General features: G+C 45.1%; 1 protein-coding gene across 1 annotated transcript in view; it reads left to right on the top strand.

Moving 5' to 3' along the window:
* Positions 1 to 27,814, top strand: part of LOC138566975 (endothelial PAS domain-containing protein 1-like) — a 423,252-nt gene that overhangs the window by 344,318 nt on the left and 51,120 nt on the right. The window contains exons 7-11 of the mRNA XM_069644763.1: positions 1,467 to 1,573; positions 4,860 to 5,007; positions 12,256 to 12,461; positions 16,460 to 16,605; positions 17,658 to 17,774. Of these exons, the coding sequence (XP_069500864.1) occupies positions 1,467 to 1,573; positions 4,860 to 5,007; positions 12,256 to 12,461; positions 16,460 to 16,605; positions 17,658 to 17,774 (724 nt within the window). The remainder of the gene's footprint in view (positions 1 to 1,466; positions 1,574 to 4,859; positions 5,008 to 12,255; positions 12,462 to 16,459; positions 16,606 to 17,657; positions 17,775 to 27,814) is intronic.

The raw sequence follows: 27,814 nt of genomic DNA, 5'->3' as shown, positions 1-27,814 counted from the left end.
AGAATTCTCTCTTTTGTGAGTAGTTTTTTAGATCTGTCTAGGGCAGCTGGCATGGGAAGGTTTTGTATGGATGCCACATTTGTTGGGGTTTAAAAATGGAGAGATGGTGGTCGGTCCACTGTTGTGCGGTGATAGAATTGATATCTACCCTGCAGTTGTGGTTGACTAACCAGTCTAGTATGCGACCTTTAGTGTGAGTGGCAGAGTCGATTTTCTGGATGAATTGTAGGTCCTGGAGAGCTTTAGCGAAGGCTTTACTGTGTTTGTCTTTTGTATCCTTAAATCTGAGATTAAAATCTCCTAGGAGTATGGCTCTAGTGTTCGGTTTGAGGTTGTTACCTATGAGGTGTAGAAGGTTGGCTTGGAAGTCCAGAAGCGGGCCTGGAGGCCGGTAGATGAGGTACATTGTCATTGTGTCGTTGGGTGAGAAGGAGATCTTTACCGATAGGGCGTCAAAGTTCTCAGATGTTGTGGATTTGATTTGTCTAGCCTTAAGTGTTTCTTTGACTATAAGGGCCACCTCTCCACCTTTGTGTGTAAGTCTATCTTGGCAGAGGATGATGTACCCGGGAGGTAGGGACTGGCATATGGCTGGTCCAGATGCTTCATGTAACCATGTTTCTGTGATGTCTAGAGCGACTAGCTCCAGGTCGGTGATTAAGTCGTGGATTTCTGTGGCATGGGCTTGCAGTGATCTAGCATTAATGAGTGCAAGTTGGATTTGGGTGGTCTTATTTATACTAGGTTTAGGTTTGGCAGTGTTGGTGGTTTGTATGGTAACAGGGTCATAGGTCTTAGTAGTAGGAGTGTTTGCATGTTTTGGTGGGAGGAGTGTTTTCACCGTGTGTTTGTGATTCTTGGTGTGCGGTGTGGTTGTGCGGGCTCCTAATCTAATGTTTCTTAAATCCACGGGTGGTGTGTGTGATGTGATTTATGTTTAAGCGCTTGGTAGGCCCGGAGGCAGTGCAAGGGTGACTGATCAAGAAAGAGCCTCTGAGAGTAGCCCAGCAACCAGTCCGTACAGCAGACAGGAAGGTCAGGTAGGTCAGCTGGGGAGGGACAGAGAGAGAAATCAGAGGAGAAGATGAAAGTTTTCCGCTGCTTCCGGAACTTCAGGTGGTCTGGCTCAAGTTTGTTGAGATGGGCCGGGATGCCATTCCAGAGGGAGGCACCTGCAGGAGAGAGAGATCTACCCCCCATTGCCGTGCCATCCGTGATTGTGGGAACTCCCAGCTGGTAATTGTGCACAGTGTTTGTTTATTGTACTGTTCATGTGTACTCAATTCCATTTGTCCTAACAGTACAGCAGTAGACATGAGCCTTTGAATGTGCAAAGTGCTAGTAGAGAGTTCTGTAAAAAGTGATGATGGCATGCGTGCACTGCATGGTGTGCTCTTCCTGTCTTCACTAATGCATACTTCATTATGTTCCAGTACCTAATTCTCCACTATTCTAATACTCATTAGGATAAAAGAGCTGCTGGGGTACAGCAGGACCGAGCTCCAAGGCCGCTCAGTGTATGACTACTGCCACGCCCTCGACACAGAACTCATCAGGAAGTCCCACCAGAATCGTACGTATGTAGACCTCTATCTGAAGGCCTAGCCCTCACCAAAGTCCCAGACATAAGGTTTGAATCTTACACCTAAAAACACAGTCTCATTATTGGTCAGTTTCAATGGCCATATTGGCTTTAATGGAGTTGCACACCTAAGAATGAAAATGTTCTAACAAAAACATTACCTTTGATACATACATAACACATGTATTTGTTATGTTAAGTTGATTTATACCGCACACAGGTGCCATTTCCATGATCTCCAGACACTATTGTAAATTGGGGTTGGTTGGTTAGGGAGGAAGAGAGGGATATGTTGATGCGTGAAGAACCAGGAGAAACTGGTATCTGTGCATATGTGCTTTCTGTGTATGCTTTGTACACTGTATGTTTGTTTTCGGATGGACAGCGGCCCATGATTGTGTTATGATATTATAGGTTATTTATAACGCGCTTAATACCCATAGGTTTCTAAGCGCATACCCGGGGATCCAACCTGTTTTGTTCCGTGTCGTTTTGCTTCCAAGGCGAGCATGTTGCCCCTAAACTATCCTCCCGAGACAATGTTGTTGGAAGCTGGTGACTACTTGGGTTTGTTAGTGGCTTAGAAAGGTATGTGCGGTTTGGGTGTTTTAGCAAGGTGGTTTGGCTATCTCATGGGTGGGTATGTGTGGTAAGTGTGTGATGGGGTAGGGTGATAGAGAAAAGGAAATTGCAGGTTTTTGGATGGTGTTCTGGATATTGTGCAGCTGTGCTTTTGTTGTCATTTTGTAAGGTGTTCACCTTCGCATAGCCTTGTGGGCTCTGGGTGTGGTTTGGTCATTGTAAGGGGTTGAAAATGAAGTTGAAGTGGCCTCCTCATAAGGTAGATCATCGCATAGTATTAGTGATCCTTTTTTATCTCAGCGAGTTGAATAACCAGGTTTTTAGCCATTTCCAGAAGGTTACATGGTCTTCCATCGTCCTGACCTTCCTTCAGAATCGAGTTCCGTAATTCGGCTATGAGAATGGAGAAGGCAGTTCCTCCGAGTTTAGTTTTCTCTTAGTGCCTTGTTTCTATTTGGAGATTGGTGCGAGATCTTAAGGTTTTTCTGGGTATCTATTAAGTGACTTCTGCTCCACCTCCTTGCCTGCGTAGTGATCTATGGGAAATGCACAGGGCATTGAAATGGATTTGTTTCTTGACTGTAGCCAATGTAAACTTCTCAGAGCTGCGGTGATGTGGACTCTTCTATTTAGTCTCATGGGTTGTCTTGCCACTGTGTTTTGGCTGCATTGTAGTTCTTTTGTTGAGGTTTTGGATGCATTCCTAGGTAGAGACTATTTGCATAGTCTATTCTACATAACACCAAGGAAATGATAACGACATGCATGAGCGTCCCCTGCACAGACAGCAGAGTGCTCTGCACAGCCTCTCAGGCCTCTTCTACTTGTATTTATTAGATTGAAGTGCTTGAATCAGAAACACTGTACAAACACAGTGATTGCATCAGAAACAACGCAGTTGTTACCAAACCCATTGCTTGCAGCTTAACATAAATTGCAACCTGGTTAATGTGCTGGTTGCTTGCCATGTCTGTTGGCTTGTCAGTGGTGTATGTTGCAAAGATTTACGTATATGAGATACTATTCTCTACTTGTTATTTGGGAGGGGGAGTTTATTCATACACTTATTTATATTTGAGTTTTTAAACGTGCTAACCCCTGGGGGTGCAATTTCAAAGGGCCTGAGATAAACAAAGGAGGACACTGAGAACAGTACAAAGAGGGAGCACTGGAAGAACTGGGCTAAGACGTTACATATTTTCAGGTACCTTTTATTAAATCTTGCTGCAACACAAACCAACTTTTCGCTGCATCGGCAGCTTAATCATAGTTTCAAAAGCGCAACCCCAAAAGGTGCAGTGCAGTCTTTCCCTACTTGCAATTGCTGTCGCAGTGAAACTGATTATGTGCTTGGTCTGAGACTGATAAGGAAACGTAGGTGTGCTCCATAAAGAAGGACTCTCACTCGTCCTCCCATAGGGGTAGACATATGTACATTTGGTGACTTTGCCAGTCTTAGGATTAGCTGAGACAAATCATATCTGTTATCCTATATCCCTTCTGTATGAGACCACAAGCAATCCCAAACATTGTGCGTCCTCGTTGGATGACATGAGTGAGATGCAGCTTAGGTTATATCCACAGCAGGCATGGTACTCATGTCTGAGCACACCCATCCCACTCTGGGTGACAAATGCAAAACAGAAGGATGATGGCTGGAAAGTTATGATTTTTTCTTAACCAGCAGGAACTGCTCTGGGAAACCCTCCATACCGTTGTATTTCAGCCTGGCATGCTTTTCGGACATGGAAAGACCATATGCAAATCTGGCAAGGCCCCTCCCCATACAGGGAAGAAACTACTAGGTCACATCCCTTATGCACGAAACCATAAGCAACCCCTGACAACTTTTGGCCTCATCAGGCATCATCCGTGAAGTGTTGCTTGGGCTTCTAGGCACAGCAGGCTCTGGACTCACTCCTGGTCATACCCATCCAACTCGGTTGACAAATGAAAAACATAAGGTTGATGGTTTGCAGGTTATTAATTATTATAAACCGACAGCAATTGCTCTGGGCAACCCTCCAGATCATTGATTATCAGCCTGCTCTGCCATTACAGAAGGGGAAGACCTATGCAAATCAGGCTTGGTCCCAACCATTGAAGCCCCTACAGGGAATGCAATGCGAGTGCCAGTGTTCCAAGCCATATACTAAGCAAGGTCATCTCTTCAAGCCATATAGAAATAGCAGCCAATCGGGTAGCGGCTGAACCATGTGAGGTCAGTGTACTAAAAGCCAAGATGAGAGAGCGTGAGTATGAGAGGGCAATATTCAACAGTGCTGAAGTCAGCAGACAACTCTGAAGAAAGAGAGATAACAATCATGAGCAATGGTTGAGAAGTTGGACATGGGTGAGTGGTATTTCTGGGGAGTGTCTGCTCCGGATGCCCGATTTGGTGAAGGATTACTGGGTTTCTTAGCCTCTAGATAGGTCGTAGTCCACTTAAACATGTTGCAACATCACAAGTCGCAACATTTGTAAGTACTGAGAGAGAAGATTGATGGAGCGATAGTTGGCTGGATTAAGTAGGAGTGTTGTTTATAATGGCTATGATAGCAGCCATCTTGAAGCATGAAGGGACGTTTATTGCTTGAGAATGAACTTAAACTGTGGCAATCTGGAAAGACAAAGTCTCAAAAGAGAGGAACAGACTTTCTGTAGTTTTGAAGATTCCAACTGTTTTCTTCCACAGTGCTCAGCAAAGGACAGACTTCCACAACACAGTATCGTATGCTCTCCAAGCATGGGGGCTACATCTGGATTCAGACAGATGCAACACTTGTCTACACGGGCCGACACTTCCAAGCGGAAAGTGTTGTCTGCATGAACTACATTCTAAGGTAAGGCCTCATACTTCACCTTCTGGCTGCTCATGACCACCCAATTCTCCTCAATTAGATAACAATTGCCCATATGATGGCTTGAACTGTAACCCTCTCTGAAATCGATCACATTACAATAACCATATAAATTGTCACACACCACCCAGTACAAATATTGAAAATGAGAATTCTATTGTGATTGGGTAACAGGACATTAATCTTTCTTTATGGCAAGTAAAATGTGATGCATGGAAATGCTTCAACTAATGCTTCCTAACCACTTAATCATGGGTGGCATTCCATTCCATTGTTTTGTATTGTTTGTGCCATGTACTACACTCTCCCCTCCTCTCACCCCCGCACGTTTCCTTTCCGCCTTCCCATGCACGTGCGTGATCTGAATGACACTTGGCCTAGTAGGATCGCTGTCTGTCCTCCCTCTGTTCCCCCTCCCTTGCCTCGTCGCGCCTTGAAACACTTGTGTATAGGCGTGTTATAAATGCCATATCATATCATATCACTATGGGGGGGATTCAGCCAAGCCTAAATCTGTCTCTGTCCCTCCCTCATCGGGAGCAATCCAGACACAAATGCTCGGCCATATCACGTCTGTAACCAGGAATAAATGCAAATACAGAAACATATGGAAATGAATGCAGTCCAGAGGCATTCCCAGCGGTTAGCAAGCGATTCACTCAAATCACTGGTTTGTTTCCTTTTCTAAATAATTGCTTCTTTTTGCTAACTTCATTAAATATCTGTTCTGCGTGTGGACTGTCTAATCCTGTGTACCATAATCTATGACTGAGACAATGTTACTAACTGTATTGGAGAATGTTTGCTTCCCCATATGGGTTCTTTTTGAAGAGACTGATGTATGGGGACTACAAAAGGTTTACACATTGTTCAATACGAAAAAGAGAAAAAAACCTATTATGGAACTGAATTTCATAATCCAATTTGAACAGATACCCAAAACACACAAAGGGGAGAAGGGCACAGATCCAGAAATGGTGGTGGAGGCGCGACAGACCCCTGGCAGAATAGGAAAGAGAAGTGTGTAAAAAATACAAATGCAGATTCATAAAATTAATTAAGAAATGCTCATCCTAAAAATCAGAATTTGAAACTTCTTAATATAACTATGGTATTATCATATTTGGAAAGTATTTAATGTTGCCAGCTGGCAGTGAAAAGTGGAAGAACTTACGCCTAGAAATTGGGGGGAAGGGTACATTTTAAAGGTTGTTTCTGCTGCATTCGCTTTTTGGCTCAGATCCAGAGGACCCTGTACTCTGTATAATGGGAGGCTGCCTCTATCTGGGGACAGTGAGAGGCTCTTGTGACTCATTCTGAAGGCTGGGGAATGCTGCTCTCCTTTAATGTTCGGGACGTATCAGTGACTTGAAAATATTCAGCATCTGTTTTCATAAGCCACCATTTGACATTTTAGTCCAGCATTAATTGCATTAAAACATTATGTTTATTAATTCCTAATTAGAGAAAAGTGAAAAAGGTTTCTTTAAAAGTATGCGTGTTACATTCAGAAAGTGTGCTACATCATTTAAGCAAAGAAGGTGAATTCATCAAAAAAGGGGAAGAGTAAAGACAAGAGCAAAGACTAAATAGAACATGTATTCATCATGTAACTTCCTGTCTGGGTTGAAGACATATTTTTTTTTTTTTTTTTTTTTGTAACTAGAGGGAAATGCCCTTGGAGTGTCAGAGCAAAGGGCTGTAGAGAACAAGATACACAAGTGGGTTTGCTCTGACAACTGGATTTGAGGGGGGGTACTCTTTTTTTAAAATTTAAATAGTACACATTAGGTTATTTAGTCATGTCACACGTGTTCAATCCTGTGTAGTAGAAGTGAAATCTAAACACAAATAGACTTAAAGATTCACATCTTCATATAAAATAAAGTTGCATTTATTAATTATGCATTTCAACATAAAGAGATTAATATTCAAAAATGTTTGGTTTTTTATCTTTGCATTTAAGTTTATAAATTCAAAGAAGTTTTATAAATTCAAAGAGGTTTTTTTGACAAATATAATTCATTTTGATGCTTTAGAATTCAAATAGTGACCACCACCTATTAGTGACAAGTGATAGTCAAGACCACGTGTTAGGTCACCCCAAGCCTGGCTACAGAAAACCAATAGCTCTTTGTACTGTTTTGAACATTGGTTGTAATATGTTTACTTAAGCTAAACTTGACTATCACTATCACTAGCCATATTACCTGCAATAAATGGAGGTATTGCCGCGGCTTGCATTGCCGCCATTGCCCAATGAAGTCCAATAGGACTTCAGAATGGGGACTAACAAACACACAATCGGCCTGAGATTCCACAGTTACCACCGGTTGCAACTGCAATTCCGTTTGGAGGGAACAGTACTGCCACAGTAATACATCCTAACTCGAAATGAGGCAATGTGCTCGGCACGTGCGAGCTGCGGCATGCCATTTTTCCATAGCAGGAGTATATATGCCCTGCAACTTCTTCGATTTGTTTGTTACTCCACATGGCAGTTCTACCTCCAGACACGTATGTGCTTCCATGATAAGTTTTAAAAGAGTTACTTTTCTTATAGTCTTTCTTTGCAGGGTCAGAAAGTTATTTCCTAGGCCTGGACTTTCTGTGTGTGCCTCTACCCAACCACGATCATGCCATGAAGGAACTCAGGCGTATGCTGTGATCTAGGGTCTTTTTTTTAGCTACATTTGAGTATATGACAAGTTCCTGTTCTCAGCGGGTAGTGGTCGTTCATATAGCTCTTGCCCTTTATTGTGCTTTGAGGAAAAAGCAGAAATTCGGCTTAGACCAGAAGTGGGCAACGCTAATACAGTTGGCGCAATAGCTGCACTGTCTGTCGGTGAAGCGTTGCCCATGGTGGAGGCTAGTGGTCCAATTACATAATATGCTCCTGTGCCGGGCAAAGTTACATACATGGAACTAATATTTGCAGAGACCGTCAGGTGCACAAGTCATCCATGCAATGGTGAACTAGCGCAAATGTCGTTTGTGCAGTGGTCAGTCGTTGCAAAGGTTGTTAAAAGGTTTCGCTGTAATGGTGCCAAATTTCACTGCACAATGTGTAATGTAGGAAATGGTTTTAACTAGTACGTTCAGGAAGCGGGTTATTTAAAGGAAGCCTTCCATCTTGTGACCTTTTGGGGCATTGTACTAGTGGCTTCAAACAACGTATAATGTTGGATTCAACAGTGGTAACACTGGCATATGCATTGTGCCTAATCAATATGTTTTGTTGTTCCTTACCATGGACAGGTCCTTGCTGTAATGTGTCAAAAATAGGCCGGCCAATGTACTTTTTGTTAGACCCCCGAGCACTTATGAGGCTCCTGGATCTTCCCTTTTTACTTTTAGAGTCAAACATCCAGTAGATGCGCAGGTATGGCTTCACAGTCAACTACTCTACAGTGCACATCACACAGTGAGAAATCAGTGCCCCGGACATAACATAATAATTGGTTCATTTATTCAAATTTGGTTATTAACTTACCTTTACAGAGGCACCCTACACTCAGTGGTTGCAGCCCCCTAAAACAGTCAGGCCTATTTCAAGATCAGAAATGCCAAAAGATAGGAAAATGGGGTGCCACAGGTTCAGATCAACAACAAAACTAAGTTGACAGGTCCATGGATTCAATGTTAACAGAACACATTTTACACGGGGTCCTTCCTTCCCTGGGGCTGAATGTCAGGGTGATGTGCTGCTGGACATGTGCACTTTTGGTGGGGGCGGGTACATGACTGAGGGCACAAGTCACTTACATGCATCTTTCAATATTCCTAGGCAGCTTAGCTGGAGCCCACTATCAGTGATACCATATCATGGCTTGCATAAACTTTATCTGGCCTTTTCCTCTCCCTTCATTATGTATTTCTGGTGCCTGTTTCCACTGCCCACCGGAGAAGATGTTTCTTATTGTGAACTCCAGTCTTGCAGGCTTGGACTACAGTGCAACAATGTGACAAAAAGAGACCCCTATTATTCCCCTGCATGCTGATGAGCGTTTATATAATGAAGCTCCGTTTTAACACAGTTGATCCTGTGAGGCAGAGGTGGTGCTAGGTCTGGAAAAGTTCTGGGGCTATGCTCATGTCGGGACTGTAGGGACTCGGGGCTAGCAAGCCTTTTGGTTGTGGACACAAGAGCTTCTATCCATGCCTACAACCAAAAGACCTGGGGCGATAGCCCCCTCTGCCCCCCCTGAGGAACGCCTTTGCTGTGAGGAGTTTCTCACATTTTGGGGTGGGAGGCCTACCAGGGTGGAAGCCAGTCTAACCCCAGAGGTGGATGATGGCAGTAAAGAGGGACCCAATTCTTGTCCCCTCCCCCGGCTTCATTCTTTACATGTGCAGTACCAACTTACATCGACTGCATGCCTCTTAACGAAAGGGATGGCCGAGTTAGCTCTGTTTTTTCTACAGCTGCTAAAGAAAAAACAACGCCAAGAAGAGATCACCTACAAGACAGCAGCCAATCAGTGCCCCACACGATAAAAGGCCAGATCTCAGCCAGATACCCAGAGCTAGCAAATAGGCAGTCAGAGCGCCAACGTGGCTGCTCCAAGCCCTGAGCGATCCACATACAGATGCCACCAGCAGCGAGAGAACAAGCTAACGATGAGCCAGACATCCTACGCAGCTTTTTCAGACGACGCACAACCATCCCTAGCCTCGGCGCGCAGCAAAGGAAAACCGTTGTGGGTTACCTATGCCATCATGAAAGCAGACTGACAACCACTCAAAAGCGCTGCACTTACCGTGAGGGGACTGAGCCATGGTCCCCTAACATGATCTCGGAAACTTTGCAGCTTAGGCCACCATTGTTGCAGAATGGTGGCTTTGCAGGGAGACAAGGAGCAGGGCTCGACCCACCTTTTGAAACCTTCTGTAATTGTGACCCCCACCAGGCGGGGCAGAGAGAACCAGATCAGAAGATATGGAGGGTGATAAAAGTGACCACAGAAAACAGGAAGTTGTGGGCTGTTCAGGTGAGGTCAGAGGGGGAGGAGAAGGCAGACCAAGAGACCAGCAGGAGGAAGGACAGTGGACTGAAGTGTGGAGGTGTTTTCTGAGCAGGTGAGGTATTGGTTGGTGAGTCTATGTGGACTGTGCGTGCAATACTAGCACATTGGAATATTACAGGGAGTGTAGGGATGAATGTGAAGTGGTGTGTGACTATAGAAGGTGGGGTGGAACAGTACCATTAATGTGGAGGAGGTAGTAGTGTAGAGGAGGGAGAAGTAGTGTATACATGAGGGAGAAGTAACATTGAAGGGTGGTAAGAGGAGTGACAGAGACCGGAGGGTCAGAGAAGGAAAACGCAGGTGGTGGAAGGAGCTAAGGAAGTTGGAGTTGGGAGTAGGAGAGTAGGAAGGGGAGAACATCAAATTAAGAGAGGGAGAGGAGTATGTGAGGGTGATAGGAAGAAGACTACATCAGACAGTGTGCTTAGAAGGTGCATCCTATAATTCCTTGTAGGCAGCTAACAACATTGATAGTACAGGGACAGTTTAAGATGTCTCTTAGATAGATAAGGCACTGGCCTTACGTTTCCCTCTGAGCAAAAGTCAGAACCTAACAGTAGGGTGAAACCTGCAGCGTATACTAATCTGGAAAGTAAGAACACTTGGATTGGGGTGCTTTTAGAGAAGAGAGAGGGAGAGAGAAGAACAGTCCTAGTACCCTGACAAAAAAAATGAAATAAACACTCTTGAACCATCTTTGGGAATTGGAGTGTTCTTTGATCCATCAGTGACGTTATATACCATCAAAAAGGATTGACACATGGGCCCTGATTCATGGAATTATTTGTGCGGAAAATAGAGTATGTGCGTGCCAAACTGAGTGCAAATCCGCATTTGTCAATTAATTGAATCGAACGTGCAGTACTTTTCCAGGACTTGCGTGGAGTTCGCGCAGGCACGGCACATCTCTGCCAAGCGTCGAGCGCCTTGTGCGAGACACCACACAGAGCATGGGCAAGGCCTGCACAGAGGGCAGAGTAGGGACGGAACATAGAAATGGGGAACAACATTCAATAAAAGTGGGCGTTATGAGGGACAGCCCACAGGCAGTCCATTGCACGCTCACAATTGTGCGGCATTAGACGTATTCATGGATGCGAGCGCGCAACTTCTCGGCAGGGAATTGGCCACCCAAGTCCTTCATACTATCCGCCACCCAAGGGCAGGTGTACAGGCATTTGCGCATTGAATCGCCACGCTATGGTAAGATCGCAAGTCAGATTATGGGGTGCGTGCACGCAGTCAGGGTTCTGATCGGATTTAGGGGTGCGCATATTCATCGTATCAGGCTACAGGAGTGGTTTGCGAGGGTTTGCATGCATATTTACCAGCTAATGATGACTTTTACGATATATGGTACGCGTTTTGAGGGGGTGCTGGGAATGGTCATGAGGGACCCCACACACCCCGGCTGGGTGCTGGCCTGCTTGTGGGGGTTCGCATGCAGGTTTTCAGGGGTGCACTGAATCATGCGCGAGGAGTGCAAAAAAGGTCTGTTTCCATGGCTGGTACGGCCCTGCGTGTGGGCGTGTCGTGGGCTTTTCTCACGCAGCCTGCAGATGTGGTGGTTTTGCACTGGTAACTCCATGGATACGCGGGTGCGCATTTTTTTATTCTGCGCGCAGGCTCGTGCAGTGTCCTTCTCGGCGCAAGGCCCTTGCAGGTTTTCTGTGCACTTTTCCATGAATCAGGCCCAACGTACATTGCATTAGTTACATTAAACCAAGTTAAGTAACTTTCCCTACCACTTGGATATCTTATGGCCTACCACCGCTGGCAGCCCCTTGCTTTAATTGTAGGTGAATGGCAATTCTCGGGATTTTAATTTATGGATGGTACCAACATTGCAGGAATAATATTACTGGTATGTATGTTTATCTCAAATTAAATCTCCTATTGATTCATTTTCTGAGAACTAGCCTTGCTGGCAAACAATCATTGAAGCCTTATTTGAGGCATGTTACCGTATGTCTCCACTGTTGCATCTTTCAAATGTAGATTCAAGTGCTGAGAAGCGTTCCCCAGGCTTCAGTGAGTATCTGCCAGAAAGGGTAGATATTTTTCAGCAGAAGAATGTATGGGAGATTCCAACATTGGTGACTGTTTCAAATACTGTAATTAACTTTTAGCTACTACAGACATTCTTTCTGACTCTTGATCACCTTATTGTCTTCTACCCGACCCTCCATGTCATCTTTAATAGTGAGCCTGTGGAGCGAGACATCATCTTCTCCCTTGAACAGACGGAGTGCTTCTTCAAATCATGGGACCTTCCTTCATCAGGCGATCCATCACCTGCAGACCAGAGTGACCTGCTTTTCACAAAACTCCGAGAGCACCCAGAGGAACTAGCCCAGCTGGCCCCCACACCAGGAGATACCATCGTCATGCTGGACTTTAACATGAGCGGTGAGTCCAATGAGGATATATCGTCTAGGGTACTCATTAGCACGTCCCAGCATAAATGTATTCATTTTCTCCCTTAACCAAAATAGTACGTAATCAACCGCATATTTTGCAACCCCATTCCAAATTGAAACCCTAATTGCCCAAATTCTGATTTAAAATTTTTAATTGAAAAATGACAGAAATGCTGCTTCCTCGCAATGGTTAGAATTTGGGAGAGATGGGTCATTTGCTACAAAGCTTCAGAAGAGGAAACAGAGCCAGTTTCTACCAGTGTTGCCCTCTATATTCATTGGGCCTCATTACGAGGTAGGTGGTAAGGGATTACCGGCACCGGTAAGGACATTGGTGCCGGTAATCCCTTACCACCCTATTCCGAGGTCCTTTAGCAGGTCCCTTCCTTAACGCCTTACCAGGCGTTATGGAAGGGACTCGTTAAGGGACTTCAGAGCTAATAACGGTACCGCAAATTGCGCTACCGTTATTAGCTCCATCCCCATTCCCATTGAGCCCTATGGGGGCTCGAATGGGAATGGGGAATGGTTCCCGGAATGGGGACTTACCGGGTCCTCCAAGGTTGGAATGACCCAGTAAATCCCTATTTCGGGAACCCGGACCCGGAATGCGGTAAGGGGAATAGCACAATGGCTACCTCCTACCTCGTAATGAGGCCAGATATACGCACCCTCCCCTTTCTAATCACCCATCCTTCGCAGCTCTTAAGGAACATGCTAAAGATTAAAGCCACCGCCTCCCACCCACTCATTAACTGCATGCAGTGGTCGAAGTGTACGAATAGAAGTAGTGGAACTATGTTCCCTGCTGGCCTGCACCCACTCTCCACACACCCCATCACCACAGCCCCTCCCACACACAATACAAACCCCCAACAACATGCCCCTGCTATTTAAGGGAACGTTCAGTGTAGTGCACTGAAAGTGCAAGTTGCAACTTCTTCCACACTTTTATTTTAAAACAAAACCATTTCGGAACGGTTTCTTTTTAAAATAAAAGTATAGGAACAGTAAAACTTAATTTAAAAAAGTAGAGGAGCACCTCTCCCCCAACCGCTCCCGCCCACTTCTACCACTGACTGCATGTACTGCTGCGCCTGCAGTGTTTCCACGCTAAGTTGCCTGAATTCAGAAGAAACATTCTGATTACTGGGGGAGCCGGGCTATGATGGGGCTGGGCAAAGGGCTTTGTGTCTCAAGCAGGCCACTGAAAAAATAATAATAACCCATCAGTACGATGATAGCTCACCGTGAAGCAAAAAACCAACACGCCTGATGTTTCAACTTCTTCCTACACTTTTATTTTCAAATGAAACCATTCCGGAACGGTTACTTTTTTATAATAATAGTATGGGAACGGACAAACGTAATTGACTAAAGCAGAGGAGCACCGCTCCCGCCCACTTGGAGCACTGCATTTAAGGAAGGCTTTCTCTCAGAGGCATTGATCACCTGTTGATCAATGGAAAGCATAGAATGAACCAGGCACATCAACCATAAATTATCCGAAATTAAAAATAGGCAGCGCACATGAACTGATATGTATGATGAGTTCTTCTGGTCAATATTCAGCATTTGAGTGAGCGAAAGAGTAGGGTCATTCCTATCTTTCCTTGTGCACATTTAATTGGACCAAATGTTACAATAGTGCACATTTGTTATTTCTCACACCCAATGCTCTTGTTGCCCATTATGAATGTACTTATTTAGGATTTCAGTAAAGCACGTTTCTTGATGATATTAATATTCCCTGGGTAGCCAATCCTACCCATTAGTTTGCACTTCATGATTCTTCCATGGTAATAACTTGGCTCATAATTCTAGTTCTACAATTCAAACAAAGGGAAATGTTCTTTGCGAGGCTGTTTCACATGGTTTTGGAAGAAGGTAGGTGTAGTGGATGGACCTGATCACTCGATGGCCCCAGTCACATTACTGCCATCCAAACATACACACAAGGTCAGAAAAGGGGCTGCAGAATATGTCAGTAGCAAATGAACGAGTAGAATATTCAGTGCAACAATAGTATAATTGATCGCTGGGATAGAGGGGAGCGGCTTGGTTTTCATGGATCTTTCCACCATAATTAGGCAACAGGACGTAGCAAGGGCCTTAACGAAGGCCCCGGGAGTGTTACCTTCTGCGGTAATAGCCCACAAGTGAGGGGATTATTGCCATTTGTACCACGGCCTGTTAGACCAGGGTACTAATGGCGTTTTTGTTTCTGTTCCAAAACGCTATGACGTTTGCGAACAGAAAAAATGTTTTTTTTGTTAAAATGGCCCCCGCGGAAGGGAAAACAAAGTCTGTTTTCCCTTTCCATGGCGGCCATTAAAAATAAGTGAAAAAAAGTAAACAAACAAAATGGCCACCATGCAAAGGGAGATGGGACTACACTTAGTCTCTTCTCCCATTGCATGGCAGCCATTCAAAAAATAGGGAAAAAAGTAAACCAAAACATTTCTGCCATGGAAAGGACAGAAGAAACTACTTATAGTCCCTTCTTCCTTTCCATGGCACCCTGTTGCAGATCGGGAGCGGACGCACTGGGGAAAGAAGTGTTCCCATTGTTCCCAGCATGCCCACTTTTGAAATGGACAGAAAAGAAGGTAAGTGGGGGTGGGAGAGTCGGGAAGGGAATTCTGTGGATGGTGGGGGGATAAAGACTTACCTGATTCCCCTGCGAGGGGAGATGGTGGCTGCCAAACCTGAGGAGGCTCAGGGCGGCGGGATTACCGTGTGGTAATGCCCGCATTCTGAGCCTCCCCATTAGCTGGGTAATGCCGTCACACCCCCCTCGCCGGGTACTAATAATAATTATAGACAACATTGCTTTATAAGTCGAAAACTAAGCACAGTACAAATGCTAAATGGAATGTGACTACAAAGAATCACAGTGACCCTAAGCAAGACAATCGCTTAAGGTACACAGTTAACCCAACCATCCGCAGCATGACACTGTCCACTGGAACATGCTTACCACAGCCCACCTTCTACATGATGATCTCTACAGGTAGATGCTTAGTACAGCCACCCTCTCAATTGCTATCTCTTCATGTACATGATTAGCACAGCCACCTTCTGCATGACAATTTCTGCAGGGATATGCTTAACACAGACCACCACCTACATGACAATCGCTGCATGCGCATGCTTGGCATAGCCACCATCTATCTGCATGACCATTTCTGCGGGTACAAACGTATCATAGACACCTCTGCATGATTAACACTGCCACACTAAGCAAGGACATCTCTTCAGGTATATGCTTAGCACAGCCCTCCACAGCCTGACACTGTGTTCATGAATATGCTTATCATAGCCCTCCCCAGCCTGACATTCTCTGCAGGGACATTGATTAGCATAGCCACCCACTGCCTGGCAATCTCCTTGGAATTATGCTTAGCAGAGGCACTCTCTGCATGGCACTCTCTACATGACAATCTCTGCAGGTACATGCTCAGTGCAGCCAACCTTTGCATGCCAATCTCTGCAGGTGCATGTTTAGCACAGGCAACCCCAGGATGGCAATATCTCCAGGTATATGCTTAGCACGGCCACTTTCTGCCTAACAATCTTTGCAGGTACATGGTTGCCACAGACACCCTCTGAATGACAATCCTTGTGGGCACATGCTCAACAATCTTAACAGGAACATGCTGGGCAGGGTCACACTCATCATGAATTCTCTGTTGCTTCCCTCTGAGCATGACAATCTCAGCAGTCCCATGCTTAGCAAGGCCACCATCAGCATGACAGTCTCTGCAGGTACATGCTTAGCAACACCATGCTCAGCATGACAAGCTTTGCTGGAGCCACAGTTAACACAGCTCATCCTACATGTATACATCTCTGCCGGGGGCATAGTGGATGGCAAAGCCTGTCCTATCTCTGATCCCATGTGTTACTGTAATTTAAATATGGTATTCTCAATGTAATTATGTGTTTCTTGCTTTTCCTGATGTAACCACTCAGCTCTCATTGCAGATCTGCCATCACTGGAATATCCACGCGATATCCACCTTCATGAAGAAAGGCCACCATCAGGATCAACATACAGAGCCAATGCTACGATGGAAAGACTTTGCACGGAAGCCGCCTGTCCTGCATACCCAATAATACACTCCTCTCCTGTAAGTAAATCCACTGTACAGCAGACAGTCCCCTAGCTAGCAGATAGCAGCATTGCAGTACACTCCAGGGCCCATAACACGTACACCTGTTACTGGGCCCATGGTAGAGTGTGTTTCCCAGTTTCGGAAGCAAACTGCTGTGTACTATTTTCGAGTATTAAGCACTGTCTTGAGAGGAAGATGGGACTCATTTACAAATATTAGGAACACAATAGTATTTTTAGAAAAACCTGTGGCTGAACATTTAGATTAAATCAGTAGTCTTGCAATCTATATTAAAAGTGCTCAGTTTCCCAAAGGAATTTATTTCAGAGATTTTAAATTCCACACGCTACACGCGAAAACTACTGGCAAGTCTTCCCAAATGTAAATTAAGATATGTTCCATGATGCTTCTCCTATTGAAATAAGACCTGCTCTCATGGCAAGATGGGTTTAGGTTTGTCGTTTTGTCTGCAAGAACTTGCATGAAACCTTCTTGTGGCTCTGGGTGTCTGGTTAATGGCACACTATATATTGACTGATACTTGTCCCATTGAATAAACGGCCATCGACATGGTCGATTTCAATTGTACAATGATTGTAACATTATAGTTGGAGGGAGCAAGTCAGTGTGACATCTGCATACAAGATTAGATGTCATGTGATGGGGGACAGAATTCTTATTGGTTGGTTGAAGCAATGTGATTTATACAATAAGTTAGTGTGATAACACGTTTGTATACTTTTCACAATTGACCTCGGGAGAATTGACCTAATTTAGAAGGTCAATTAGGACATATATGCAGGGGGAAACCCCCCGCAACCCTTAACCCAAAATAATACAAAGGTCAATTGTGCAGAAGGTCAATTAGGACCACTGTAATTAGGTCAATTGTGCAAAGGGTCAATTGTAAAAGGTCAATTTTGGGTAATACCTGATAACACAGGAAAAACTGGTGCAATTGCATTTAATTGCACAGCTTACAATATGTACAAGCATGCAGTGATAACTTATAAGGCATGAATGCGACCCTCATTTCTCAGTGCTAATCACCAGCTTCTGTTTGACAGGACATTAAGACCGTCAGTGAACAGTGTTACCAGCAGGAGGGTCAGACCGTTCCCATGGACTGTATCGAGAAGCTCTTTGCATCCCCAGTGGATCCCCAGACTGACTATACTCTACAGGTCAGAACAGGAGGGGATCTTTATCAGTTCTCATTCAAAAAGGTTGAGAACATTTGGGAGTCTGAATAACTGAATGGTGTTGGACAGGGTCATAGAGTCTTTCACTTCTGGGTCACTGAAAAAAACGCCAGAAATAAAAATGTGCAACAGGAAGCTTTTTAGTAGCCTACTGGGAAGAAGATGGTGGTGCTTTTCAAGCCCCCCTTGGCTACCTGCAGTATCAGGAACCACCATATGAAGCATTAGTAGACAAACCTTGGTACGCTCAGGGGTCCACCACAGAGAACTTGCACCCCATTTTAGGGTTTCAAAATTCGAGGCACTTTTCTCTGGGTCATTAACATGTTCCCAACCAGTACCAGTACATCGCTTGTAGCTAACCTTCTTTTGTAGCTGGGAATGCGAAAGTCTGGCCTTAAAAGGATTATGTATTTAAGTAGCTTTTCCCTCTGAACCACGTTGAGGAATTTACTGTTGTTGCAGTGGCAGAAATGTCCATATAGGTTGCAGTGTTGGGTCCACGTTGGTCAGGCAGAGCATGACGGTACAGCTCACCGTTAACAAACCTTTTAGTGCTAATCCAAAGAAGGAGCTGCATGCCACTGCCTTAGAAGAAAAGTACTGATTACACCAATGTGTTTTGTGCAGACAGAGCTTTCTCAATGTCCGTCACCACCCCGCTGGTACACCACGGGCCTAACTCCACTCACCCTTGCCCCTTCACCACAAAGAGACCAGGACTCCACTCGGTCTAAGGTACAGATGACCGCCTCTCCCACTCAGCAGCGCGTCCATGACCCCTCACAGACTCAGGTGCACAACCCCCACAACACCCCTGCCACATCTACAGCCCTCACCCTGCCCCTGCCATTGACCAACCCCATACTCAAAGGCACCCTCCTTAACGTGCAATCTCTAGGAACGCACGCAATTTGACATACATGACCTACTGCTTGACCAACAGCTAGATTTTCTAGGTGTTACAGAAACTTGGTTAAATCAAGGTTCTGGACCTCTACTAGCCCTGGCTATGCCTCCAGACTATACCTTCCTTAGGGCCGACCGCCAGGATACCACAGTGGGAGGAGTAGACATGATGGCCAAATCCACACTGTAGCTCAGATCCTGCACTCTAGAGCCAGTGGTAGGCTACAAACTCCTGCTACTCAAATTTACCACCCACCCTAAAACCACTATTAACTTTCTCATTATCTACAGATCAACGAATATTGCTAACTACCCCGAATCAGACATCCCCTAATAATTTCCCTGCTCCTCAAGCCCAGCACAAAATTCATCATTTAAGGAGACATTAACCTTCATTCATTGATAACCTGGACCAGAAATCTACCGCTTTTCACATGGCCCTCCAAGAAATGCACTTGGAATGTCAACTCCCAAAATGTCCCAAAATGTCAACTCCCCCACCCACTCCAAAGAAAGAACCCTGGACTAGATCCTGACACTAAACATCAGTTTATCATTAGAATCTATCTCCGAAATTATGTGGTCGGACCACTACTTAATATACTTTATCATACTGACTCCCAATACGCAGGGTGTACCCAAACCCACACCTCGCCCTATCACTGTGAGAAACAACCGCAAACTTACAATAGAAAATATCGCCCCCATTCTCACTGATACCCTTGAGTCCTACCCAATTCCAATTGCCAACCCCGATAGCATCTCCTCGATCTATCATAGGTTCCTAGTGATTGCATCGACAGCCAAATCATCGGCACACCACGGACAAAAATGCATCTTAAAAAAAAACATTGAATGCTTTTTTTATGTTTTATTTTTTTTATTGGGGTTTCCCCCCTAGCTCCCTTTTTAAACCATTAAAACACATTTTTACTAAACTAAGCCCTTTACCATTTAAATGCATTCGATGGGTTTTTTCCAATGCATTTTTTTTCAATGGTATGGTCTGTCGATGCTTTGGATTCGATGCAATGACCGGATACCCTATCCATAATTGTCTATTGTCTAAAAGCAACCATAAATGCAGCAGGCCTACTCACATCCAAAATAACCCGGAATGCCAAACAAAGTAACTTCTGGTTCAACGAAGAGCTCAACGCTCTTCGACGAAACAAAAGAGCGTTGGTGCACTTACACAAAAAGACACTGAACATGGCCACTACTAATGCATTTCTAGCCGCCAACAAAAACTACAAGGCAGCTGTCATTGCCCACAAAGCGAATTCTTTGAATACGCGCCCAGATAACGCCTCTTCCAACAGCAAAGAACTGCTCTCCATACTCAGAGAACTGGAAGCCCCCATCCCGTCTACCATCCCCATGAACACTAGTAAAGCCTGGTGCACCCCTATCCAGAATGCACTAGCCTCCACAATTGGTACTCTCCAGGAGAAAATACTGACCAAAAGGAAACTACTGTCCGGTAAAAGTACGGCCTCACTTGTGCCCGTCTCCAGCGCTGGAAAACACAGCCCCTCTTTTCAAATTCACCACTGTCACCCAAGACCAGGCCCTAAGTACCATCTCCAGGTTGAAACCATCCAACTGTAAAGGTGACAGCTTCCCTGCGCTCCTAGTCAAACTTTGTGCTCCCACCTTAGCTCTTATCATTACTAAATTCATTAATGTCTCCTTCATCACCAACACTGTCCCAGCCAGTATCAAAGAAGCCTGGGTAACCCTACTTCTGAAGAAACCCTCTCTGGTCCCCAGCATACCAATCAACTACTGACCCATTACTAGGGTTCCTTTCTTGTTAGAAATAGTTGACAAAATAGCATACACCCAAGTCCAAGAGTATCTCAAATGCAACCACTTACTAGGAGCAAGACAGTCAGGCTTCCGACCAAAACACAGCATAGAAACGGCCCTTCTAGACCTCAAAATACAGGTGGACATCATAAGTGACTCTGGAAAATGGTGCATCCTCCTCTTACACAATCTATCTGCTGCATTTGATTTGATGGACCATAATAAGATTTGTAATGAACTGTCAGAAATTGTCAACTTCTCCACAGAAGCCACCCTATGGGTCAAGCCGTTCCTATCGTAACGCACTTCGAGAGTATACATTTGCAATGAGGCTGCCGACCCCATCTCGGTACCCCTATGGGTCCCTCAAGGCTCATGCTTATCTCCTACCTTGTACCTACCTTGTACAACGCCTATACCAAACTTCTATTTGCAACGCTTGATGCCATGGGAGCCGTCTATACCAACTTTGCTGACGATACTCAGGTCCTCATCCCCATCACAGGTAACCATGAAAAGACTCTGCTGCCATTTACAAGATTTATGCCATAATACAAAACTGGATGGCCACAAATAGTTTGGGTCTCAGTGATGAAAAAACCGAGATCCTCATTGTGGGTCCCCCTTCCCGATTAAAAACCCTCCACTCCGACTACTCTACCATTACCATTGATGGAACACCCATCCCATTCCTCAAACAGGTCAAAACATCGGGCGTATACCTAGACTCCAACCTTACCATGACCAAGCATATCAATGCACTGTCAACCGCCACTGCCTACATTGCTAAACTCATTGCACTCAGCCGCCAATTTCTTACCCCACAAGACTGCCTCACCCTAGCGCGAGCACTCATACTATTGAAATTGGATTATTGCAATATCCTCCTGCTAGAAACTACAAATACCAATCTGGCCAAAATGCAATTCCCACATCAGGAGAGAAGCATATTGGCTACACATCCAAGCGAGAATCCTATTCAAGTCTCTCATCATCACATACAAATGCATTACCAACAATGCCCCTTTATATCTCAACAATAGAATCACCCAAAAAGGGTCAACTAGATCCCTTAGATCGGGCTCTAGCACACACCTATTTGTCCCAAGATCTAAGAGTTCCAGGGCAGGGGGTGTCAGCTTTCCAGTTGCTGCACCTAAGATCTGGAATTCCCTTCCTATGCATTTCTGAAATTAGCCTTCTCACCAGTGGTTGAAGAGTCTTATGAAATCATGGCTATTCAATACATTCTAACCAGCCTCACTGTTCTCTAAATAATTAGCTGTTGTGGTAACTATGTTCTCCCTGAACTATGCTGTTCTATGTAACCAATTATGCATTTTACCCCGACTGCACTGTAATTGCTTCTGTAACCAGACAAAGCACTCCTATGCAACCCACGCCATGATATCTCCGGGTTTTGGCGTGTAACAAATGCTATGAATAAATAAATAAATGTGCCGACTTGCATATGTGCAAAAACAGAAGTAAATTGTTGAATACTGGTCCCACAATGCATTGAAAAGGCAGATGAAAACCCAGAAAGTACAATACTTTGATGGATCCAGGTGAGAAGGTATTGGAGTCATTATGAGGTGGAAGGAGCTTTCTGCAGAAATACTGCATGTGGTAAATACCACTTCAGGGAACATGAAATAAAATTAAGTTTGTCAAATCAAGTGCGGCTCAGGGTGGACACCATGTGTACTGCTGCATTCACAATTCTGAGAACAATTGCGTATTCTTTCTCTGGAAGCTCGCTATATAATCCATTAGAATAATCTTGCATTCAATGTATAATGACCCCCACTCCCATGCAGGGGTGTCACGGTATTAGTTTTATGACGGTACGAAAACCTTTCTCCCCTCCTCTCCACACGTGTGTTTGGTGGAAGCAAAGGGTGGCATTTCAGTGGAAAGTATGTTGAAAAGCCCAATTCTGGACCTGGGTGCCAGGTTTTGTTTGTGATGATAAATCTGACAATGTATGACCTTTTAGAAAATATTTGTGAAGATTAGTTAACTCCACCTGCCATACCGCGATAACCATGATATACCATCATTTGGCAAGAAGGTTGTTGAGGAGGAAGAAACTATTGTTCATAGTCCTGAAGAGACTCCATAATATCTTGGACCACCAGTGCTCTAGAATCAGATTTTTAGGCAAGCTACCGGCAGGCTTTTAATAGAAAAATGAGTAGAAGGTTCCAGTCACTGTCTCGAGCATATTGCCGTGGAGTCCTCAAATGATTGAACCATTATGCTGTCCTCAACCAGCCATTCCCTGGTAGACTGCCTGCTGTTAGAGAAGAAATGGTATGGTATGTTATGGCATTGTTTATTTATAACACGCCTACACACAGGCAAGTGTTCCAAAGCACTCAAGAAGGGTGGGAAAATGTGGGAAAAAAAACAGACGCTCAGAGCCCTTGAAATTCGAGACTATAACAGTCTGCACAGGCAGAGTAAGTGCATAAAATACATTTAACAGTTTGAGCTACAGCAAATAGGCCTGACAGCGATTGTGCAGTTTTACCAGTGCAATTAAGAGGTGAAAACAAGGGAGAGCAGACAGACGATCTTCAGGCATAGCGTGTAAAGATCGTGCAAGTGCACAGACGGTCACAGGGAGGGCATGGGAAGTCCAAGTGCACCCGGTCGGTGGGGACTGGGGTATGTGCAGAGAGAGCAACTCTCTGGTTTTTTCTCAAGTGCACTAATTGTGTGTGGGGTGTATGGCCCTGAGGGAAGCACGAAAGAGGACTGGCGGGGATACCAGGGACCTGTGAGACTCTGAGGTACACCAGGCGGCCAGTCAGCAAACTGTAAGGAAGAGGAGGAAGAGAGGGAAAAAGCTGAGAGCTAGGTTTGCAGGGAACGGGGCAAAGGAGAAGGAAAAGGAGAAGAAGAAGGTGTTGAGGAGTTTGCAGAACTTAATAAGATCAGGCTCAAGACAGAGGTTTGCAGAGAGGCTATTCCAGGGGGAGGCACATGCTGAGGATAAGGATCGCCCTCAAACTCTCTACTTGGAAAACCTGCTCACTCACAGAAGGTTGGAGGTAGATGAGCGGAGAGCTGATGAGGGACAGTATTTAGGTAGGCAGTGTTGCAAGTAGGTCGGTCCCAGGCTCCAGAAAGCCTTGTGAACAATGCAGAGGGTCTTGAACTTGATCCTTGCAGCCGCGGGGAGCCAGTGAAGGGATTTCAGCACTGGAGAGATGCGGTCCCTGGGCTTGCGGCCAAGGATAAGTCTTCCGGTTCTGTTCTGGATGAGTTGCAGAGGGCGTAGGGAAGAAGAAGGGAGGTTGAGGAAGTCTAGCATAGAGAGAACCAGGGCTCTGGAGACAGCGAGCTGCTGGGGGGAAGTGAGAAAAGGCAAAGTATCTCTGAGGAGGTGTAGCTGATAGTTAGACTTTTTGGAGATGTTCGAACTGTGAGAGGAGAAGGAGAGAGTAGAGGCAAAAATGACCCCAAGGTTTCTTGCCTCGCAGGTGGGTGCAGGTGCAAGGCCAAGGGAGGCCATCCAGAGTGAAAGTGGGAAAGCGGGAGCAGGGGTCCCAATGCGAACGATCTCTGTCTTGCTGGCATTGAGGCAAAGGTTGTTTGCAGCACACCATGACTGAATAGCGGACAGTCAGATATGAGTGATGAGGAGGAGGCGGCTGAGGGTAGCCTGAAAGATAGTTGTGTGTCATCCACATAACACTGGAAGTTAGAGGCAAAAGTGACATTCACAAGTGCCAGAGCAGCCATATAGATATTGAAGAACCAGGTGCATAGGTTAGATCCCTGGGGGACGCCGCAGGTTAAGAGAGCTATAGTCGAGAGAAAGGCTTCGGGTTCCACCTGGGATGGGAAGTCAGAGAGAAAGGAGGTTAACCACGCCAGAGCCTGACATGTGAGTCCCACAGTGTCACAGAGACATGCGATAAGGATGTTGTAAGTTAAGCATGCCAAAAGCAGAAGAGAGGTCAAGGAGCATGAGGACAGAGGGAGTGTTAGTGTCAAGATTTGAGAGTAGGTCTTCACCGGTGTTCAGAAGAGCTGTTTCGGGGCCTATGGATGCTCTAAAGCCAGACTGATGGTCACGAAAGCAACCAATAGATTCACTATGGATGGTCACCTGAGAGATAGCAAAATTCTCTAGAGGTTTTCTCAGGAAAGAGGTGATGGAGATAGGGCGGTCGTTTGCCGGAATGGAGGGGTTGGCAGAGGGTTTTTTGAGCAGAGGATGCACAAGGGAGTGCTAAAGGGCAGTTGGGAAGACTCCAGTGGAAAAGGAGAGATTGCAGAGATCAGCTAAGACTGCAGCAAAGGAGTCAATATTGTCTTTAAAGATTTTAGAGGGGCAGGGGTGAGTCTGTTTGGATGAAGCCTTCATAGATCAGACTTGTCTGGTGACCTCATCAGGTGTGACAGGTGAGAGAGAAAAGAGGGTGAGTGGAGGGAGGACCAATGGAGGCTCCAGTGTTGGTGTATGCTGTGGAGTGGAAGAGATGGTGGAAAGGATGTCTTCGGTTTTTTGGATGAGGTGTGCAGCCAAGGACGAGCAAAGGTCCTGGGTGGGTGTGACAGAAGAAGAGGCTGCTGCAGGACTGGCAAGTTCCTTGCAGACTTTGGGCCTCATCACGACTTTGGCGGTAACCCTTAAATCCGGCGGTCGCGCTGTTACCGCCAGATTTAAGGGTCTGCCAAATCAGGACTTCGGCGGATTTCGCCCCAGCTCTTGGCTGGGGGAAAATCCGACGAAAGTTTGTGCTATTACCACCAGCGGGAAATCTGCCGGCAGTAAGAGCGTGAATTTTCCCCATTGAGCCCAACGGGAAATGGGGCATTCCGGAATGGGCTCAATAGGGAATGGGGAATTACATTACCGCTGAACTCGTGATCCGGCGCTATTAGCGCCGGGGAGTTCGGCGGTAGGGCTAATACTCCTCTTACACAATCTATCTGCTGCATTTGATTTGATGGACCATAATAAGATTTGTAATGAACTGTCAGAAATTGTCAACTTCTCCACAAAAGCCACCCTATGGATCAAGCCGTTCCTATCGTAACGCACTTCGAGAGTATACATTTGCAATGAGGCTGCCGACCCCATCTCGGTACCCCTATGGGTCCCTCAAGGCTCATGCTTATCTCCTACCTTGTACCTACCTTGTACAACGCCTATACCAAACTTCTATTTGCAACGCTTGATGCCATGGGAGCCGTCTATACCAACTTTGCTGACGATACTCAGGTCCTCATCCCCATCACAGGTAACCATGAAAAGACTCTGCTGCCATTTACAAGATTTATGCCATAATACAAAACTGGATGGCCACAAATAGTTTGGGTCTCAGTGATGAAAAAACCGAGATCCTCATTGTGGGTCCCCCTTCCTGATTAAAAACCCTCCACTCCGACTACTCTACCATTACCATTGATGGAACACCCATCCCATTCCTCAAACAGGTCAAAACATCGGGCGTATACCTAGACTCCAACCTTACCATGACTAAGCATATCAATGCACTGTCAACCGCCACTGCCTACATTGCTAAACTCATTGCACTCAGCCGCCAATTTCTTACCCCACAAGACTGCCTCACCCTAGCGCGAGCACTCATACTATTGAAATTGGATTATTGCAATATCCTCCTGCTAGAAACTACAAATACCAATCTGGCCAAAATGCAATTCCCACATCAGGAGAGAAGCATATTGGCTACACATCCAAGCGAGAATCCTATTCAAGTCTCTCATCATCACATACAAATGCATTACCAACAATGGCCCTTCATATCTCAACAATAGAATCACCCAAAAAGGGTCAACTAGATCCCGTAGATCGGGCTCTAGCACACACCTATTTGTCCCAAGATCTAAGAGTTCCAGGGCAGGGGGTGTCAGCTTTCCAGTTGCTGCACCTAAGATCTGGAATTCCCTTCCTATGCATTTCTGAAATTAGCCTTCTCACCAGCGGTTGAAGAGTCTTATGAAATCATGGCTATTCAATACATTCTAACCAGCCTCACTGTTCTCTAAATAATTAGCTGTTGTGGTAACTATGTTCTCCCTGAACTATGCTGTTCTATGTAACCAATTATGCATTTTACCCCGACTGCACTGTAATTTCTTCTGTAACCAGACAAAGCACTCCTATGCAACCCACGCCATGATATCTCCGGGTTTTGGCGTGTAACAAATGCTATGAATAAATAAATAAATGTGCCGACTTGCATATGTGCAAAAACAGAAGTAAATTGGTGAATACTGGTCCCACAATGCATTGAAAAGGCAGATGAAAACCCAGAAAGTACAATACTTTGATGGATCCAGGTGAGAAGGTATTGGGGTCATTATGAGGTGGAAGGAGCTTTCTGCAGAAATACTGCATGTGGTAAATACCACTTCAGGGAACATGAAATAAAATTAAGTTTGTCAAATCAAGTGCGGCTCAGGGTGGACACCATGTGTACTGCTGCATTCACAATTCTGAGAACAATTGCGTATTCTTTCTCTGGAAGCTCGCTATATAATCCATTAGAATAATCTTGCATTCAATGTATAATGACCCCCACTCCCATGCAGGGGTGTCACGGTATTAGTTTTATGACGGTACGAAAACCTTTCTCCCCTCCTCTCCACACGTGTGTTTGGTGGAAGCAAGGGGTGGCATTTCAGTGGAAAGTATGTTGAAAAGCTCAATTCTGGACCCGGGGTGCCTGGTTTTGTTTGTGATGATAAATCTGACAATGTATGACCTTTTAGAAAATATTTGTGAAGATTAGTTAACTCCACCTGCCATACCGCGATAACCATGATATACCATCATTTGGCAAGAAAGTTGTTGAGGAGGAAGAAACTATTGTTCATAGTCCTGAAGAGACTCCATAATATTTTGGACCACCAGTGCTCTAGAATCAGATTTTTAGGCAAGCTACCGGCAGGCTTTTAATAGAAAAATGAGTAGAAGGTTCCAGTCACTGTCTCGAGCATATTGCCGTGGAGTCCTCAAAGGGTTGAACCATTATGCTGTACTCAACCAGCCATTCCCTGGTAGACTGCCTGCTGTTAGAGAAGAAATGGTATGGTATGTTATGGTATTGTTTATTTATAAAGCGCCTACACACAGGCAAGTGTTCCAAAGCACTCAAAAAGGGTGGGAAAATGTGGGAAAAAAAACAGACGCTCAGAGCCCTTAAAATTCGAGACTATAACAGTCTGCACAGGCAGAGTAAGTGCATAAAATACATTTAACAGTTTGAGCTACAGCAAATAAGCCTGACAGCGATTGTGCAGTTTTACCAGTGCAA

Source organism: Ambystoma mexicanum, chromosome 2p (genome assembly GCF_040938575.1).
Source record: "Ambystoma mexicanum isolate Mex_15411 chromosome 2p, UKY_AmexF1_1, whole genome shotgun sequence".
NCBI lineage: Eukaryota > Metazoa > Chordata > Amphibia > Caudata > Ambystomatidae > Ambystoma > Ambystoma mexicanum.
The sequence above is the reverse complement of the archived record's forward strand: the minus strand, read 5'-3'. Positions and strand labels throughout refer to the sequence as shown.